The 16,865-nt window shown below is 52.7% G+C and overlaps 6 protein-coding genes across 6 annotated transcripts; 2 read left to right on the plus strand and 4 right to left on the minus strand.

Annotated features, from left to right (window-relative positions):
* Positions 1 to 262: 262 nt before the first annotated feature.
* BROUX77_002621 (uncharacterized protein) lies at positions 263 to 3,889 on the minus strand (the record flags this gene model as incomplete). Its single annotated transcript, XM_073747182.1, has 1 exon — positions 263 to 3,889. The coding sequence occupies one exon, from the start codon at positions 3,887 to 3,889 to the stop codon at positions 263 to 265; it is 3,627 nt and encodes a 1,208-aa protein (XP_073607703.1).
* Positions 3,890 to 3,939: 50 nt separating this feature from the next.
* On the minus strand, positions 3,940 to 5,241 carry BROUX77_002622 (uncharacterized protein; the record flags this gene model as incomplete). The annotated part of the gene is made up of 1 exon (XM_073747183.1): positions 3,940 to 5,241. The coding sequence occupies one exon, from the start codon at positions 5,239 to 5,241 to the stop codon at positions 3,940 to 3,942; it is 1,302 nt and encodes a 433-aa protein (XP_073607704.1).
* Positions 5,242 to 5,640: 399 nt separating this feature from the next.
* BROUX77_002623 (uncharacterized protein) lies at positions 5,641 to 6,967 on the plus strand (the record flags this gene model as incomplete). Its single annotated transcript, XM_073747184.1, has 2 exons — positions 5,641 to 5,851; positions 6,243 to 6,967. 2 exons carry the CDS (start codon positions 5,641 to 5,643, stop codon positions 6,965 to 6,967), a joined length of 936 nt encoding a protein of 311 aa, XP_073607705.1.
* Positions 6,968 to 7,464: 497 nt separating this feature from the next.
* Positions 7,465 to 10,251, plus strand: BROUX77_002624 (uncharacterized protein; the record flags this gene model as incomplete). The annotated part of the gene is made up of 1 exon (XM_073747185.1): positions 7,465 to 10,251. One exon carries the CDS (start codon positions 7,465 to 7,467, stop codon positions 10,249 to 10,251), a length of 2,787 nt encoding a protein of 928 aa, XP_073607706.1.
* Positions 10,252 to 11,034: 783 nt separating this feature from the next.
* On the minus strand, positions 11,035 to 14,117 carry BROUX77_002625 (uncharacterized protein; the record flags this gene model as incomplete). Its single annotated transcript, XM_073747186.1, has 2 exons — positions 11,035 to 12,091; positions 12,538 to 14,117. The coding sequence occupies 2 exons, from the start codon at positions 14,115 to 14,117 to the stop codon at positions 11,035 to 11,037; spliced, it is 2,637 nt and encodes an 878-aa protein (XP_073607707.1).
* Positions 14,118 to 15,133: 1,016 nt separating this feature from the next.
* On the minus strand, positions 15,134 to 16,300 carry BROUX77_002626 (uncharacterized protein; the record flags this gene model as incomplete). Its single annotated transcript, XM_073747187.1, has 1 exon — positions 15,134 to 16,300. One exon carries the CDS (start codon positions 16,298 to 16,300, stop codon positions 15,134 to 15,136), a length of 1,167 nt encoding a protein of 388 aa, XP_073607708.1.
* Positions 16,301 to 16,865: the final 565 nt, after the last annotated feature.

Consider the following 16,865-nt stretch of genomic DNA (forward strand, 5'->3'; position numbering starts at 1 on the left):
CTTTACGGTCTAAAGGAGAACGCTTTTAGAACAGCAGAAATAAATTAAGAAACAGATAAAGAGAAAAGACTAATGTACAAGAAAACGGGCGGAAACAACACTATCTATATACGCGCGGTAGAGGTATGACGCGTACCCTTGACAACGACGGTGTGCACACGGGTTTGGCAGGCGGTGAGTAACGGCGGTGTGCAAGGCGGTGTGGACGGCGGTGTAAACGGCGGTGAGGGCGGAGCCTGAGCCTACCTCGATCCATAGATCGTTACAATCGCCTCCTCCTCCCTCTCCTCCGGGGGACTGCTGGCAACTTCCAGGGGCACTCGTGGGTCTGCTCGTATCTCTCGAGCGCTGCTGTGTCTAGGACGTGTGACAAGGGTTCCCATGTTGGCTCTGCCCATCCAGTCCACTGGACGAGCACTTTGTGACGTTTGTCGACGACCTTGTGTTGTAGGATCTCGTCGACAAGGTACTCGCCAGCCACTAAATCGCCGGAGGCTTCTTCGGGCGCGATTGCAGGTGGTTCCGGGTTGGCTAAGACTTGGGAAGGCAGAGGGTCATCACGGGCGCGGCGGACAAGACTCACGTGGAAGACGGGGTGGATACCGGTGGGCGTGTCTAGTTTGACAGCGTGCGTACCGACGACTTGGATAACGCGGTAGGGCAAGGCAAGCCAGTCGAGTGTCTTCGAGGGGCGGATGGTGCGCACGTTGCGCAGACGCAGGTAGACTCGGTCGCCGACTTTGAAAGCTTCCGCTGCCTGGCGTCCCCGGTTGGCATGTCGTTCCTGTGTTTCAAGGGCGAATGCCATGGAGGCCTGGGCGAACGCGGTTGCGTCGCGGTGCTTGGCGAGCCAGTTGTGGCCGGCAGTGGCGGGGGAAACGGTGGAGCCTGGTTCGTGGTCGGTAGTCATGTCAAGGGGGTCAATGTTGTAACCATGGGTGAAGAAAAAAGGGGAAAGGCCAGTGGCAGTAGCGGTGCGATTGTTCAGGGCGACCTGGGCTTGGGGGAGAAGTGCAGCCCAGTCGTCTTGCAGGAAAACAGTGAAGGCACGGAGGTAGGTCTCGATCTCCTGGTTGGAGCGCTCTTGGGCGCCGTCGGTCTCGGGATGGAACGCAGTGGAGAGGCGGCGGGTGATGGAGAGCTGGCGACAGACTTCTGTCCAGAATAAACCGGTGAACTGGGGACCTCGGTCGGACGTGATGGCGCGGGGTAGACCATGGTGGGCAAAGACGTGTGTGATGAAGGCTCTGGCTACGTCAGAGGCAGTATACGATTTCAGCGGTATCAAGATTTTACTCTTTGACAGCCGGTCTGTAATACCTAAGATAGTAGTGCAGCCTTCGGACTCAGGGAGACCGACGATGAAATCCATGGCGAGTTCTTGCCAGGCACGGTCCGGGACGGGCAGGGGCTTCAGGAGGCCACGCTTCTGGTCGCGCCAAATCTTGCTTTTACCGCAAGTGTCGCAATTACCAACGAAGCGGCGGACATCGTCAGAGAGGCCAGGCCAAGCGTAGGAGCGGCTGACTAGATCACGGGTTGCTGATCCTCCAGGGTGACCGGTGAGCGTGGAGTCGTGGACTTGCTGGATGATACGAGTGCGGAGGGGCTCGTAGTACGGGATCCACAGGCGGTCACGCCAGAGGAGACGGGTGGCGGAGTCGAGGGTACACTCGCTGATCTGCCAAGGAAGGCCCCACTCGTTGGGGAACGAGCGGGCTTGTTCTTGGACAGCTTGTCGCGCTTGCCAATAACGTTCGTTATGGGTAAGTGCCGAGTGCCAGAGGGTCTGGAGTTCCGGGTCAGCAAAAGGGGCATCTAGGGCAGCGTGGTCGAGGGTCAGGGTTCCTTCAGGGTCTTTGTCAGGCTCTTTAGCCCAAACGGCGGCGGCAATGACGAAGTCGGGCCCGTCAGGGCGCAGAACTTGGTGGACACGGGACTGGAGGCGTTCATCGGAGAGGTCTTGGGGCAGGTCTTGGTCGCGGCGGGAAAGGGCATCGGAGGTCACTTGAGTAACGCCGGGTCGATGAATTAACCGAAAGTCGAACTCGGACAATTCATGGGCCCAGCGGCGTTGGCGTTCTGACAGGGTTCTTTGCTTCTGGAAGTACAAAAGGTTCTGGTGGTCGGTGTGTACTTCGAACGGGATGCCAGCGAGGTAGGAGCGCCAAGCGCGGAGGCAGGAGTGGATGGCCAACATTTCCTTATCGTGGATAGGATAGTTGACTTCCGCTGGGCTGAGCTTTCGCGAGAAGTAAGCAACAGGACGCCAAAGAGAATCAGCACCTTGCTGTCTGAGGGAACCTCCCAGGGCCCAGCCGGAAGCATCGGCTTCAACGATGGTGGGGAGGTCAGGGTCAAAGGTGGCAAGGAGCGGGGCAGAGACAAGGGCCTTCTTCAAAGCTTCAAACGAACGGAGTTGTTCGTCTTCCCACTTGAAGGGTTGATCCTTCTTGGTCAGCAGAGTCAGGGGAGCAGCGACGGTGGAGTATTCGGGGACAAAACAGCGGTAGAAGTTGGCAAACCCAAGAAAACTACGGACTCCGCGGACAGACGTGGGAGCCTCCCATTCCTGGATAGCCTTGACTTTGTCTGGGTCTGCACGGATGCCGGAGCCGGGTTCAACGATGAAACCAAGGTACTTGATGGACGGGGACTCAAATTCACTTTTATCCCAGTCAAGCTGTAAGCCAGCATCTCCGAGAGCGCGGATGATCTGACAGACAAGGTTACGGTGTTCTTTGCGGGAGTCAGAGCTGTAGATCACTACATCGTCGAGGTAAGCAGAGCAGGAGATACCGAGCCAGCGGGAGAGCACATGATTGATAAAACGTTGGAAAGCAGCAGGAGCACCAGTGAGGCCGAAAGGGGTGACTAGCCATTCATACGCTCCGAGATGGGTGCGGAAGGCCGTGTAGGCTTCACTACCTTCTTTCAGGCGGAGACGGTGGAACGCGGAGATTACATCGACCTTGGAGACGTACTTGGCGGCAGCGATGTCACGGAGGGTGTCGTTGATCAGTGGTAACGGGTAACCATCCTTCTCTGTGACGCTGTTCAGGGCACGGTAGTCTACGCAAAAACGAAGACCACCACCAGGTTTCTTCACGAAGATGACAGGAGCACCTCCCTCAGCACTACTGGCTCGGATAAAGCCAGCGTCGAGCAAGTCGTAGAGAGTTTTCCGGAGCAGCAGCAGTTCTTCTCGGCTCATTGAGTACAGAGGGCACGAGGGCGGGGACAAGCCTGGTTTAAGGCGGATCTCTGTATCAATGCCAGGGCGGTTCGGGGGGAGCTCGGAAGCTTTCTTCCTGTCGAAAGCGTCGATGACAGGAAGGAGCCACTCGGGACAGTTGGCGCGGGGGTCGGTGTAAATTTTGGCCTTGAGGGCCTTCTCAATGTCGTGAAGAGTGGCGGAGAAGATGCGGACATTGTGAGAACGGCGGGCTCTGAGGTGAAAGGCGCGGACGGCGTGGGCAGTAACAGGGAGGACATCGGGATTGGCAGTACAGTTGGTAAGACGAAGGGGAGTGGGCAAGCGGATGAAGACTTCGTTCTGGGCAGGGCGGAGGGAAGCGTCGTGCTTGGCAATCCAGCCTTGACCCAGGATGAGGTCCTCAGTCTGACCAGGGACGATGTAAGCGTAGAGTTTCTCGTCCAATCCTCCGAGACCAAGGTCAAAAACGGCGACTTGATCGATGACGGGTGGGTTTTGGTCATTAACTACTTGAGCAATTGGACGAGGGCAGATGGGCAGGATAGTAGCGTGGGCGCGGGTGGCGGTGCGCGGAGAGACGGTGGCAAGACACAGGCAACCGGAGTCGACGAAGGCAGAGGTAGAACAAGTTTTATTGAGAACAACATCTATATAGGTACCTCTAGCCCCCATTTCCTCCCGAGCGATCTTCTCTCCTTGGGGCTCTAGACGGCGACGTTCGCCTAGAGCTCTCCATTTCCCGACATGTCGCGGGACGCGGGCGTGGGCACAGGCAGGGGCAGAGCTGGGGTCGGCGCAGCAAGCTGGGGAAGGTTGGTGGAGCGGACAGGGACGGTAGTAGTGGGGACAAAGTTCAGTGGACAGTTCTGGCGCAGATGGCCAGTCTGGCGGCAGCGGAAGCAGGCGCGGTTGCGGCGGAGGCGCTCGCGCTCCTCGTCGGTCAGGGGCTGAAGGGCCGTGGCAGTGACAGTGGGAGTCCAATCCATAGCATCGGGGTGACGAGCAGCAGCCGACGGGGGAACGGAGGAAACAAAAGGGCCAGCAGGAGCAGGGGAAACAGGGTGGGCAGCGTACGGAGAGTAGGTCGTGTTATCAGTGAAAGCGGAGTAGTGGCCGCGGCGGGGACGAGGTAGGAATTGCTCAGCCTTGGAAGCGACGTTTTGCATGCAGTTGGTAAATTCAGGGTACGTCGCGGGGACGTTGACATAGACCATCGCTTGTCGGAGGGCAGGCGCCATGGCGGTTTGCAACTTCGAAATGCGGTTGCGGTCGCCAATGATGTTGGCGTCCTGGAGGACTTTTTCGAAGCGGGGCAGGAACAAGGCGAAGGGTTCAGAGGGTCCCTGGCGCATGTTGTCCAGGTGGAAGAGAGCACGGTCAGCAGCAAAGGGGTCGATGAATATGGAGTCCAAGTACTCCAGGAACTGGTGGGGCCCGGTGTCGTTCAGCAAGCCCTGCTCGAAGTACGCCACGACGAGGTTCTGGGCTTCTACCGTCATACGCGCAAAAAGGTACGCGTATTGCTTGCGGTGGTCACCGATTGACTCGCTGTCCAGTGCAAGCTTGGAGCGGGCACTCAGGGCCCAGACGCGGTAGGCAGAGCGTTGGCCGGAAAACAAGGCGATATCCGGGAGGGCACGCTTCCTCGGTTCGAGGTTTCTTTCCGTAGTTGCAACGGGCACGGGAGCAGCGGGGACAGCAGTGGGGACAGGGGACGCAGGGACGACGGCGGGAGCGGAAGTAGCGGTGGCAGCACGGGCAAAAGCTTGGAGATCGGCGATGGCCTGATCTCGTTTTTGTTGGCCACTGTTGAACTCGTCGCGCAATTGTTGTTGCGCGTGGTCGTGCTTCTCGTTGAGCTGCTGGATGGCTTGCAGCAGATCTTGAAGCGACGGGGCCGCCGGGGCTGGAACAGGGACAGTAGGATCGGACATGGCTGTCGGAGGAGGCTCAGAGTCGAAGAAGACGGTGTTGTTGGAAGTGGTGTCAGAGTCGGGGTCGGTGGTAGGTGCACAGTAGGGCATGTGACGGTGGAACAAAAGAGGAACAGAGAGAAACGATGTACAGGTGGCGGGTGGTAACGAGGAAAAGGTACGAAGACAGGGTAAAAGAAACGAGGACAGTGTAAACAAGGGTAGATCTGTTTCTATTGTAAGGCTTTACGGTCTAAAGGAGAACGCTTTTAGAACAGCAGAAATAAATTAAGAAACAGATAAAGAGAAAAGACTAATGTACAAGAAAACGGGCGGAAACAACACTATCTATATACGCGCGGTAGAGGTATGACGCGTACCCTTGACAACGACGGTGTGCACACGGGTTTGGCAGGCGGTGAGTAACGGCGGTGTGCAAGGCGGTGTGGACGGCGGTGTAAACGGCGGTGAGGGCGGAGCCTGAGCCTACCTCGATCCATAGATCGTTACATGGCTCACAATAACGAAATGCAGGGACTCCCCAACTCCGCCCCCGCGACCCCAGTGGTTGTGCGAAACACCTCCTCCGACCTCCGCCCGGTCCGTTATGACCATACGCGGCCTGATCTCTACCCAACGTACCGGTCATACGTGGAGATGAAGTACCGCTACGACCACAGTCACTTCAACGGCGCAGGAGGGTTCATTCTGCACTGTTACGGTCTGTTAGTGTTACGGGTCGTGGACCCGACGTTGGATCATCTTTGGGCTGATCCATGTTGACCCACTTTTTGTGTGATTTGAAGTTGGGTCCACTTTCGGGTTAGGGTTTGTGGACCCACTTTTAGTCGACCAGGGTGCGACCCACTTTTTGTGTCACAGGGGTCGGGACCCACTTTTATGTGCACGGGTGTTGCTCCACTTTTATTGTACAGGGGTCATAGGGCTGGTTGCCCTGGTGGGGCGCACAACTGGATTGTCGAACGCCTATAAAGCAGAGCCAGTTCCCCCATCTTTAGTTTGGATTTTCTTCTTCCTTTTCTTTCTTTTCTTCCCTATGTTAAAGATAATAAACAGCATTGGACCTAACTATGAGTTTTCTCCGTACTTAGACAACCCGTCACAGTTAGCCGACAATGCCTTGCTCCAGGCACAGACCTACATTGCCCGCATGAGCCGCGATCCATCGTTGGAGAACGTGGATAAGTTCCTGGAATTCTTGGACAGCTGCTTCGAGGACACCTCAGCTTCCCGTCGTGCACTCTTGGAGCTGCACACCCTCAAATGCCGAGGTGCCTCTGCTCCGGAACATTTGGCTCGGGTCAGTCGGTTGATGCAGATCGCTGGCTGCTATAGACTGAGCCACGAAGAGCGCATAATGAATCTGAGGCGCACCCTCCCCGGGCAAGTGATGTCTGCCCTGGCTGGTTTCCCAGACCCCCCAACCTACGAACAATACGCACAACAGGTGCTTAATGCCTGGCAAAAACTCGACGAGTGTCGGCATGCCCACCCTCCGAGGAACCCTGCCCGGACGTCCCAGTTCCGCAATGTCCCGGCACAACACTCCCCTGATGCCATGGACTGGGCGCCCACCCATAACAGTGCCCCCCGTCGTGCCAAGTGGGTCTCCAAGGAAGAACTCCAGTCACGAAGAGCCAGAGGACTGTGCCTCCGTTGTGGCGCTGGTGGCCACATGTCCCCTAACTGCCCATTCGAGCGTGCCCGCCCCCCGGTACAACAGAGTGTTCGCGCAGCCACGAACCTCCCTCCTCCTGTACTCGAAGAAGAGGGCGAAGAATATTACGAGACCGCCGAGGAGGACTCGGGAAACTGATCGCCTCTGCCCCAAGTCGTGGTCAGAGGCCCAAGCAGGTTTTCAAAGACGACAAGGCTGCTGTGAAGGAATGGGAAGAGTTGAATAGATCTATTACCAACACATCAATTCAATTAGATGCAGTGATCAACAACACTTGTCCCGTGATTGCATTGATTGACACCGGTAGCGCTTCCCCCTCTATGATCAGCAGTGACCTTGTAAAGAAATGGAAACTTGATACGCATTTCAGTTCGCGTCCCAGAACGCTGGTACCATTTAATTCAAAGAGTACCGTCACGGTTGACCGATTAGCCGTGTTTAAAATTGACATATCGGGCCACATAGAAAAACATGTGGCGTGGGTAGTACCAAAATTAGCCGAAGACATCCTGATCGGATACCCATGGCTCAAGAAACAAGGGGCAAGGATAGACTGTGAAGCCGACACAGTTAGATTTAAATCCGGCATTGTCGCTCGAGGAAAGGCGACGACAAACCATACCTTCCGCTCTACCATGGTACGAATAAACAGAGCGAGCACCTTCTTCCGCGCCGCCAAGAGAGATAAGCTGCGGGTTTTTGCAGCTTCAATCGAAGATATCAATAAAGCCTTGGCCCGTTTGGAGAAAGATAGAGTACCAGCCAACCCCAGAGAGTGGAAAAAGAAGATCCCAGCTTGGATCGAGCACGACAAGGTCAAGGTGTTTGATCCAGACGCACAATTTGCTAAAAAGATGCCTCCCCGCCGGCCTGGCCAGGATCATAGGATCGAGTTGACCGTGCCCGACGAAGAAGCTCCATGGGGCCCCCTTTATAGCATGACCAGAGAAGAACTCGTGGTTCTTCGCCAGACGCTTCTTTCATTGCTGGAAAAAGGCTACATTCGCCACAGCCAGTCCACTGCTGCTGCTCCCATCCTATTCGTGAAAAAGCCTGGTGGCGGCCTCCGCTTCTGTGTAGATTATCGTGCACTAAACGCGACTATGAAAAAGAATCGGTACCCACTCCCAAACATCAGCGAGACCCTAGCTAATGCTTCCAAAGCTAAGTGGTTTACGAAACTCGACGTTGTTTCCGCGTTTCATAACATCAGAATCGCCGAGGGAGATGAGTGGAAGACCGCTTTTCGAACGCGACAAGGCCTTTTTGAGTGGAACGTCATGCCTTTTGGTCTGGCCAACGCGCCTGCAGAGTTCCAAAGTTTTGTGAACAGTCTGCTACGCCCATACTTGGATGTGTGGTGCTCTGCCTACGTCGATGACATCTTGATTTATACCGACGGCACGTTAGAGGACCACTACGAGAAGGTCAACTTGGCTTTAGCAAAGGTTCTGGAGGGCCAACTGACAATCGACATTGATAAATGTGAGTTCGCGGTATCGAAAGTGAAGTACCTGGGATACATCCTTGAGCCCGGCAAGATTTCAACCGACCCAACCAAAGTCTCTGCAGTGTCGGACTGGCCAACGCCCAAGAAGGTCAGGGACGTTCGAGCCTTCCTCGGTCTATGCAATTTCTACCGCACCTTTGTCAGAAATTTCACTACTCTAGCGACTCCCTTGCTACAGTTGACAAAGAAAGACCAGGCCTTCCAGTGGGGCGAAAAGGAAGAAGAGTCCTTCCAGGCTCTAAAAGAAGCATTCACCTCGACCCCTGTCCTCTGCACGCACAATCCAGATCTGCCAACTGTTGTTGAGACAGACGCGTCTGGCTACTGTCTCGGTGCAGCGCTTCTACAGACGCAGCCCGATAGATCAACTAGGCCTTGTGCTTATTTCAGCCGCAAAATGACTGCCGCCGAATGCAACTACCCGATCCACGACAAAGAGCTGTTGGCTGTTGTCTGTGCCCTGAAGGAATGGCGTGGCGAACTCAAGGGCCTGAAGGAGACGTTTACCATCGTCTCAGATCATAAAAACTTGCTGCATTTTACCAAGTTGCAGCACTTGTCCGAACGCCAAGCTAGATGGTACCTGACCTTGAGCGAATACAACTGCACCATCGTCCACCGTCCTGGTAAACTCTCCCCTCTCCCAGATGCTCTCTCTCGCCGCGACACCCCAGACAACACGAATGACGCGCGCTACAACGACCGACTAGCCACTATCTTGCACCACGACGGTAACGGCCTGAAAGTTTTCTCGACACAAACCACCAACACGCCAGAAGCCCCTTCTACCCCCGAACTTCCGCCTGCCTTACGGGAACTCTGGTCTGATGCCTGTGCTGCCGATGATGAATACGCCATTATCCATAAAGCGTTGACAGATGGACTGTCACAGTGGCCCGAAACAATCAGACACAAGTTGAGAGTCAACATTTCCGACTGCTCTTTGGACGCCAAATCCGCTATTCGATTTCGGAATAAACTATGGGTACCTACTAACGAGCCATTGAGAACCGCCATCCTACAGAACATTCATGACTCGCCCATGATGCTGCACCCCGGAAAGAACGTCATGCAAGTCGAGCTGTCTAGAGAGTTTTTCTGGCCCCGCTACGTCGAAGATATCCGCCGTTTCTGCCGCAACTGTCAAATTTGTGGTAGTTCTAACATTCGTCGCGACAACAAGGACACCACCCTCAAAGCCTTGCCAATTCCCGACCAGCCTTGGGCCGAGATTGCCATCGACTTTATCGGACCTTTGGAACCAGCACAGAAAGGCGGCATCACCTACACCCACGTCCTAACTGTTATAGACCGTCTATCCAAGGGCGTCATCCTTATTCCCGCCGACGCCCTCGACATGGAATCTGTTGCAGATATGTTCTTCCACCACTTTTACCGACACCACGGCATGCCAAAATCTATTTTGTCTGACCGCGAATTTGTCAACGCAGCTTGGCGACACCTCTGCAAACGCCTAGAGATCGAAAGGCTAACCACAACAGCTTACCATCCGGCTACCAATGGAGCTGCAGAGAGGATGAACGCTGAGATCAAAGTCAAACTTGCCAAACTCAGCGCTGAAGGCCCCGCCTGGCTCAATCTACTGCCCATGGTCGAGTTCAGCATCAATGCCACCCCATCTTCTGCCACTAATGTTTCACCTTTCTTCTTGTCTCACGGCTACCACCCACGAGTCTTCGCCGCACCACCATTGCCTGTCGAACCCGACAATAACGGTCCACTCGGACAGGCTGAGAGGGTCATCCAACGCCTGAGAGACGCCCAGAAATGGGCCCACGCCAACCTTTCTCTGTCACGAGCGGAGATGGAGCAACGCGAGAATGAACACCGACGTCCTGCACCAGATTTTCCTACAGGCTCATACGTTTGGCTCACCCTATATTACGGATAGGGCCCGAAGAAAGGATTAGGGTTCCGGGTACAGCCAACGACTCGGGACAATGATAGGTTCCTGAGGTGGACAGTCGGGCCTGTGGAGGAAGACGTCAGTTAGACAGAGTGCTAAGACGTATGGTCGGTTGAGATGAAGAGGCAACACACAACTTAGATGGCTATTCTGAGAATAGAGCGGCACAAAGAGGAAGGAGGAGGAACAATCACACACTTCAAAGAAGAAGAAAGGTTGAACTGCAAAGAAAGCAAGAACAGAATGGTATAAAGAAGAAGAAGAAGGTAAGCAAGTGCATGTGATTGTTAAGCTTGGAGAACAAGAGTAAACCTGATCAACTCAGGGCAGGAGACGACGATATTTATGTTGTCGGCGCTCCTGACAAAACTCTGTCTTCCCAAGCTAGAAACAATCAACATCTAACTACGAACAAAAGATAAGTCTCGTGTAAACAAGACGTAACAGGTTCGTAACAATCGAACCAGATAACAACCCCCACCTAAGCACGCAATGGCAATTGCAACAAGAAAACTCCGCAGCAGCAGAACAACGTCTATCAGAGCACCCGTGCTCAGCACATCCCACGACAACCTCATATCCGTTGATCAACTCACGATCTACACAGACCAACCTGTGCCATAAGCGCATCTTCATAGGTCGCCGACCTTCGGCGTTGTGGAAAAGAAGAGTGGGGTAGGTCTCATGCATAACCCTTAGCATGAGCAGTGTCAGGATAGCTATTCATGACAGTAGCCCCCCTTTTTATGACTGATTTCCACAGCAGTACTAAGATCGTCTGGCGTTAGGCATCCTCTTGTAGAATTCTGCAACCTTCTCAGGTGCATTGGCTAAATGGTCCAGAGGTTCCCAGGAGGGTCCATCATGTTCATAGCCCTCCCAAACTACTTGATATTGCAGAGGGCCACGCGAAGACACGCCTATAATTTCCTTGACCACAAATTCTTCCTCGCCATCTACTATGACGGGAGGAGGAGGAGGGTTTTTCTGGCCAGGAAGAGGATCCGACGCACATGGTTCCAGCAGACAAACGTGGAAGACGGGATGAACCTTCATAGTGGCAGGGAGTGCCAACTCGTAGGCATGCGAAGACACCTTCCGTAGAATCTTAAATGGGCCAAGCTTCTTGAAGTCCAACTTCTTTGAAGGACGAGTAGTTCGAATATTTCTACTCAAAAGCCACACTAAGTCCCCTTCTCGAAGGAGAGGGGCGGAAGATTTGTGTCGATTCGCGTACTCGGTCATCCGCTCACGGCTCCACGTAATTTCAGTCTTTAAAAACTGACAAATGTTGTCAAGCTCTTTAACAAAGTTCCGCAACGGGCCTTTTTCCACAGAGACTGGGAGCGACTCACGCCCACTTCTGGGGTGAAACCCGTGGTTCGCAAAGAAGGGCGTCAGCATAGTAGAACTGGACTCGGAGTCATTGTAAGAGAACTCCGCCAAGGGCAAAAGATCAGCCCAATTGTCCTGTCTATAGTTGGTGTAACCCCGCAGGTATTGCTCCAAAATAGAGTTCACACGCTCAGTCTGACCATCGGTCTGAGGGTGGAACGCAGTACTCAGATTTTGCTTTATGCCCAACAGTTTGGCTAAAGCCTTGGAAAAAGCCGACGTAAACAGACTACCCCTGTCGGACACAATGTCCAATGGCAGACCGTGGAGCCTATACACTGCTGACAAATAGAGCTTAGCAAAACCTGCAGCATCCAGCGAGGAATCGCAAGGTATAAAGTGAGCCATTTTGCTAAGCCTATCGACGACAACGAGAATCATGTCAAATCTCCCGACGCTCTTCAATACGAATAACGGAACCGAGGTGCTGCTGAAGTTTGTTCGCAAGACGGGTTTTTGCACGAAGGCCTGGGTAGAAGGTGTGGGGAGAAGAGAAAGTAGTGGTGGGAGGAGAGTGGAGGAAGTTGAGGAGTGAGGAGGAGTTGGTGCTTGTGTCTTTGGACAAATTACTGTGTCGACCACGACGTATTTCCTTTGTCGTTGATTTTTGCTGGAGTTTGGATGTTGTTTTATTGTACCTTGCTATGTGTAGATTTACTGCACCTCGCCATAACCCTATCAGGTTCCATGCGAGTAATGAATAAAAAAAAAAAAAAAAAAATCATGTCAAAAGAATTGGAGACCGGCAAGCCGGTGATAAAATCAAGGGACACAGATGTCCACCGAGCTTGCGGAATGGTCAGAGGTTTCAGTAGACCGTAGGGACTATGTCGCGCGGACTTGATCCGTTGGCAGACCTCACAATTTCGGATGTACCGGATGACATCACGACGCATCCCGGGCCACCAGTATTCCCGAACAAGAAGTTCAAAAGTGTTCTTTTGTCCAGGGTGTCCGCTAGGCATAATATCATGACAATTCTTCAATGCACGAACTCGTAGATCCTCGTTCGGCAAATATAGAAGGTCGTTGACAAACAAAAGACCGTCATTGTCAAGCCTGCAGACACTGAGGTCCACATCTGGAGGTTTGGTCGACTGGCCTCGAAGAGCAGAAATAACATCAAGAGCCCACTTGTCCGTGGATAGCGCGATTTTTACCTCGTCTACCAAAGACATGGTACCAATAAAATTTTCAGGGGGAATAATAGGAGCACACAGCTCTTTATCCTCCTCAGAAGAAGAAGAAACGAGGTCTTCGTAGCGTCTGGTCAGGGCATCAGCTCTAGAATTCAAGGAGCCAGGCCTATAAGTGATGACATAACGGTACTCGCTCAGTTCCATAGCCCACCTCGCTTGCCGTCTGTTCATGGCCGGAATTTGCTTAAGAACGGCTAAATTCCGATGGTCCGTCAATACCAGAACAGGTTTTTCCAGACTTTCAACCATGAATCGCCACGACTTTAGAGACTCCACAATGGCTAACAACTCCTTGTCACCTACGCCGTAGTTACACTGGGCAGGATTCATTTTTTGAGAGAAATAGGCCACGGGGTGTAGTAGAAGCCCCTTGTCAGTCGGGTGGTATTGAGACATGACGGCAGATATTACACGGTCAGACGCGTCTGTTTCAATAACAGTGTCCAACAGGTAATCAAAGTGCTTGAGGATAGGTTCAGAGCAGAAAAGGTCCTTCAGGGTGTGAAATGCTGCCTCACATTCAGAGGACCAGACAAAAGATTGCGTCTTTTTAGTCAACTCGAAGAGAGGTGTGCAGATTCTAGAGAAGTCACGGATGAACCTCCTATAGAAATTGGCAAAACCCAAAAAGGACTGGACTCCCTTAACAGTTCGGGGAGCCTCCCACTCACGGACAGCCGCAACTTTAGCGGGGTCCATCTTCAGAGCATCGGCTGAAATAACAAAGCCAACAAAGGTAGTTTCAGTCTTGTCGAATTCGCATTTTTCACCCTTGACAAACAGACTGGCCTGCGCTAATTTTAGCAGGACTTTGCGCACATGAACATCATGTTCCTCTTGGTTCAGAGAGAACACCAAGATATCATCCAAGTAACAGACACAGAATATGTCCAAATACTCCGACAAGACCTCGCTGACATATTTCTGACACGTGGCAGGAGCATTGGTGAGCCCAAACGGCATCACATTGTACTCAAAAATGCCATATCGAGTTCTGAAAGCTGTCTTGTATTCATCACCTTTCTTGATGCGAATCAAGTGGTACGCAGCTCTCAGATCCAGCTTTGTAAAAATGTTTCCCGTAGCCGCCGTGCGCAGTGATTCATTGATCCGAGGCAGAGGAGTTACGTCTTTGATGGTGATATCATTGACGGCTCGGAAATCAACACAGAATCGTAAACTGCCTGGCTTCCTAGCAAAAAGAATCGGGGAAGCCAGCGGCGAAGAGGAAGAGGAAATAAAGCCTTTAGCAAGCATGCCATCTAGATATTTTTTGACAGCCTGTAACTCGAGTGGAGTCATATCGTACAGCGGGGCCTTGGGGTATTTCGCATCGGGAACGAAGTTAATCGCATGATCAATGTCCCGGTGAGGTGGTAGTTGATCAGCACCTTCTCGAGAGAACAGAGGAAGTAGGTCATGGTATTTCTTCGGGATGCGTTCAAGGAGCCGTGCATGCTCTTGTTCCGGAGTTAGGTCCTCCTGATTGAGATAATCCAGGACTTCCTGAGCGGTGACACGATAAATCTGTAGTTTCTCAGCTTTGGCAAAGCGATGCAAAGCCTGAGACGACACCGTCACACAGGAACAAGACACAGCTGACGATTGTGCAATAAAAGAAGGAAGGGGTGAAGTGGCTGAAGCAGGAGCAGATCCCTCAATCTGACTGCCAGCGGTAGAAGCAATATTTTTGTCGTTTTTTGTATAAGAAAAATCAAACGAAGCGCCAGAATCAGTAGAAGCAGTCGAAACAGAAGAAGAAGAAGAAGAAGAATCAGAAGCTGCCACAGCATTGCCATCGGCGGTAGAAGTAACCGATATCTTGAGCGTATTGGAAGGCCAAGAAATTTCCGGGTTATGGGCGTCGAGCCAGCATTTCCCCAGGATGATGTGGTAGCCCCCAAGCTTCGTGATTTGAAAAACCAAAGTTTCTGAATAATTAGGAAAAGAGAGGGACAAAGGAACTTGGTGGGTCACTTTACCCGCAGCAGTTTCACTACCATCAACAACATGGAGCGACTCGGCTCTGGCCTTGAGAACAGTAGGAATCTGATGCCTTGCTATAAATTCAGAATCCACAAAACAAGTTGTTGATCCCGAATCCACCATAGCGTAGGCCTCAATGGAATTATTCACTGTCACAGGAATAACCAGAGGGGGAGAGTTACCATAATCGATAGCATTATCAAGAGAACAAGTGCTGATTCTCAAGAGACCCTCATCAGCAGCGTCAGGGCTAGCCAGGACCAGAGGGGAATGGGTCGGTAGCCCTTCTAGTTTTTTGACGCATCAGGCGCAGGGGCCGTCGAGGGAGCCCGGGTAGAAGTGGAGGGAGAAGGGACAGTAGCTGCGCGAAGAGCAAGGTTGTTTTTGGGGCAAGCCTTTAGCATGTGGTCCTTTGCGCCACACTTCCAACAAACACCCTTTGCCATTTTGCCGTCAGCAATCTTACGGAAGGGTAGACCGTTGGCATCGGGACCTGCAGAGGTACCCTTAGCTGGCTTGGTGTTGGGGACAGCTTTTTGGGCGCCAGCATTTCTCGAACGAGAATCTTGCTGAAAGGGGACCACACCAGGAGGCGGTTGGATTTTCCCGTTGTTTCCCCGGGTTCGGTTGTTGATCGTATTGTCCAGCGTGTTGCAGAAATTAGCGAACTGATCAAGCGTTCCCTTAGGGGCAGGATAGGTGTTCCAAGCCAGAGCGTCCTGTATGTGGGGCTTGAGGCCTCGCTGAAATAGTGCAATGGTGAAATCAGCGTCGGCCCAACCGAGTTTCTTCAACAGCGTTGTAAAAGCAGAGTGATAGGCAGTACAAGTACCTGTCTGCTTTAAGTCGAAGATCTGCTGGGTCGCAGTCATGCGCCAGTCAGGGTCATCGAAAGCCTCAGCTAACGATTTCATAAAATCGTCGTACGTTTCAAAGTTCATGTGTCCAGTGGCCGGGTCCATCCGAGGCATGGCCCAATCCAGAGCGCCATCTCTAAGGTAGGAGAAGGCAGTCATCAGCTTGCGCTGCTCCGTGCGGTGGTGCTTGGGTGCAGCAGCAAATTTGACCGCAAGTTGCCTCTGGAACGCCTGGAAGCCTTGCTGATTGCCATCATAGGGCACGACATCAAGATGCTTGTCGGCCTCTTTCAACGGATCGGCATCCTCTTCCCGTTTGACTCGGGGAAGGGACTCAAGGGAGTTGAAGCGGGCTTCAGCGCCAGCCTGGAACGCAGCCCAGTAAACCTGAGCCGCATCAGGAACAGAGCCAACGGGGATGGGCGGGGCACCATCGTCGGTGCGCAGACCAGACATGTAAGCCGCCACAATAGCCATTTTGATCTCAGCACTGAACTCCCTAGGAAGGGCACCGAGATGCCAGTTCTCAGGAGTTCGGTCAGGAATCGACAGGAGGAACGTATTGAGATGCTCGATCATTTCGCGAGTGAGGGCCATTGCGAGTTGAAACGTAATAGAGAGGGAAAAATAAATGAGGAGAGAAAAAAGTGCCAAAGAGAGCCAAAGTTGTAATAGCGTCGGGTCTTCAAATGAAGCTTAACAAAATATTACGGATAGGGCCCGAAGAAAGGATTAGGGTTCCGGGTACAGCCAACGACTCGGGACAATGATAGGTTCCTGAGGTGGACAGTCGGGCCTGTGGAGGAAGACGTCAGTTAGACAGAGTGCTAAGACGTATGGTCGGTTGAGATGAAGAGGCAACACACAACTTAGATGGCTATTCTGAGAATAGAGCGGCACAAAGAGGAAGGAGGAGGAACAATCACACACTTCAAAGAAGAAGAAAGGTTGAACTGCAAAGAAAGCAAGAACAGAATGGTATAAAGAAGAAGAAGAAGGTAAGCAAGTGCATGTGATTGTTAAGCTTGGAGAACAAGAGTAAACCTGATCAACTCAGGGCAGGAGACGACGATATTTATGTTGTCGGCGCTCCTGACAAAACTCTGTCTTCCCAAGCTAGAAACAATCAACATCTAACTACGAACAAAAGATAAGTCTCGTG

This window comes from Berkeleyomyces rouxiae (assembly GCF_048999995.1).
Source record: "Berkeleyomyces rouxiae strain 22BRR77 chromosome Unknown BrBRR77_ptg000002l, whole genome shotgun sequence".
NCBI classification, from domain to species: Eukaryota; Fungi; Ascomycota; class Sordariomycetes; order Microascales; family Ceratocystidaceae; genus Berkeleyomyces; species Berkeleyomyces rouxiae.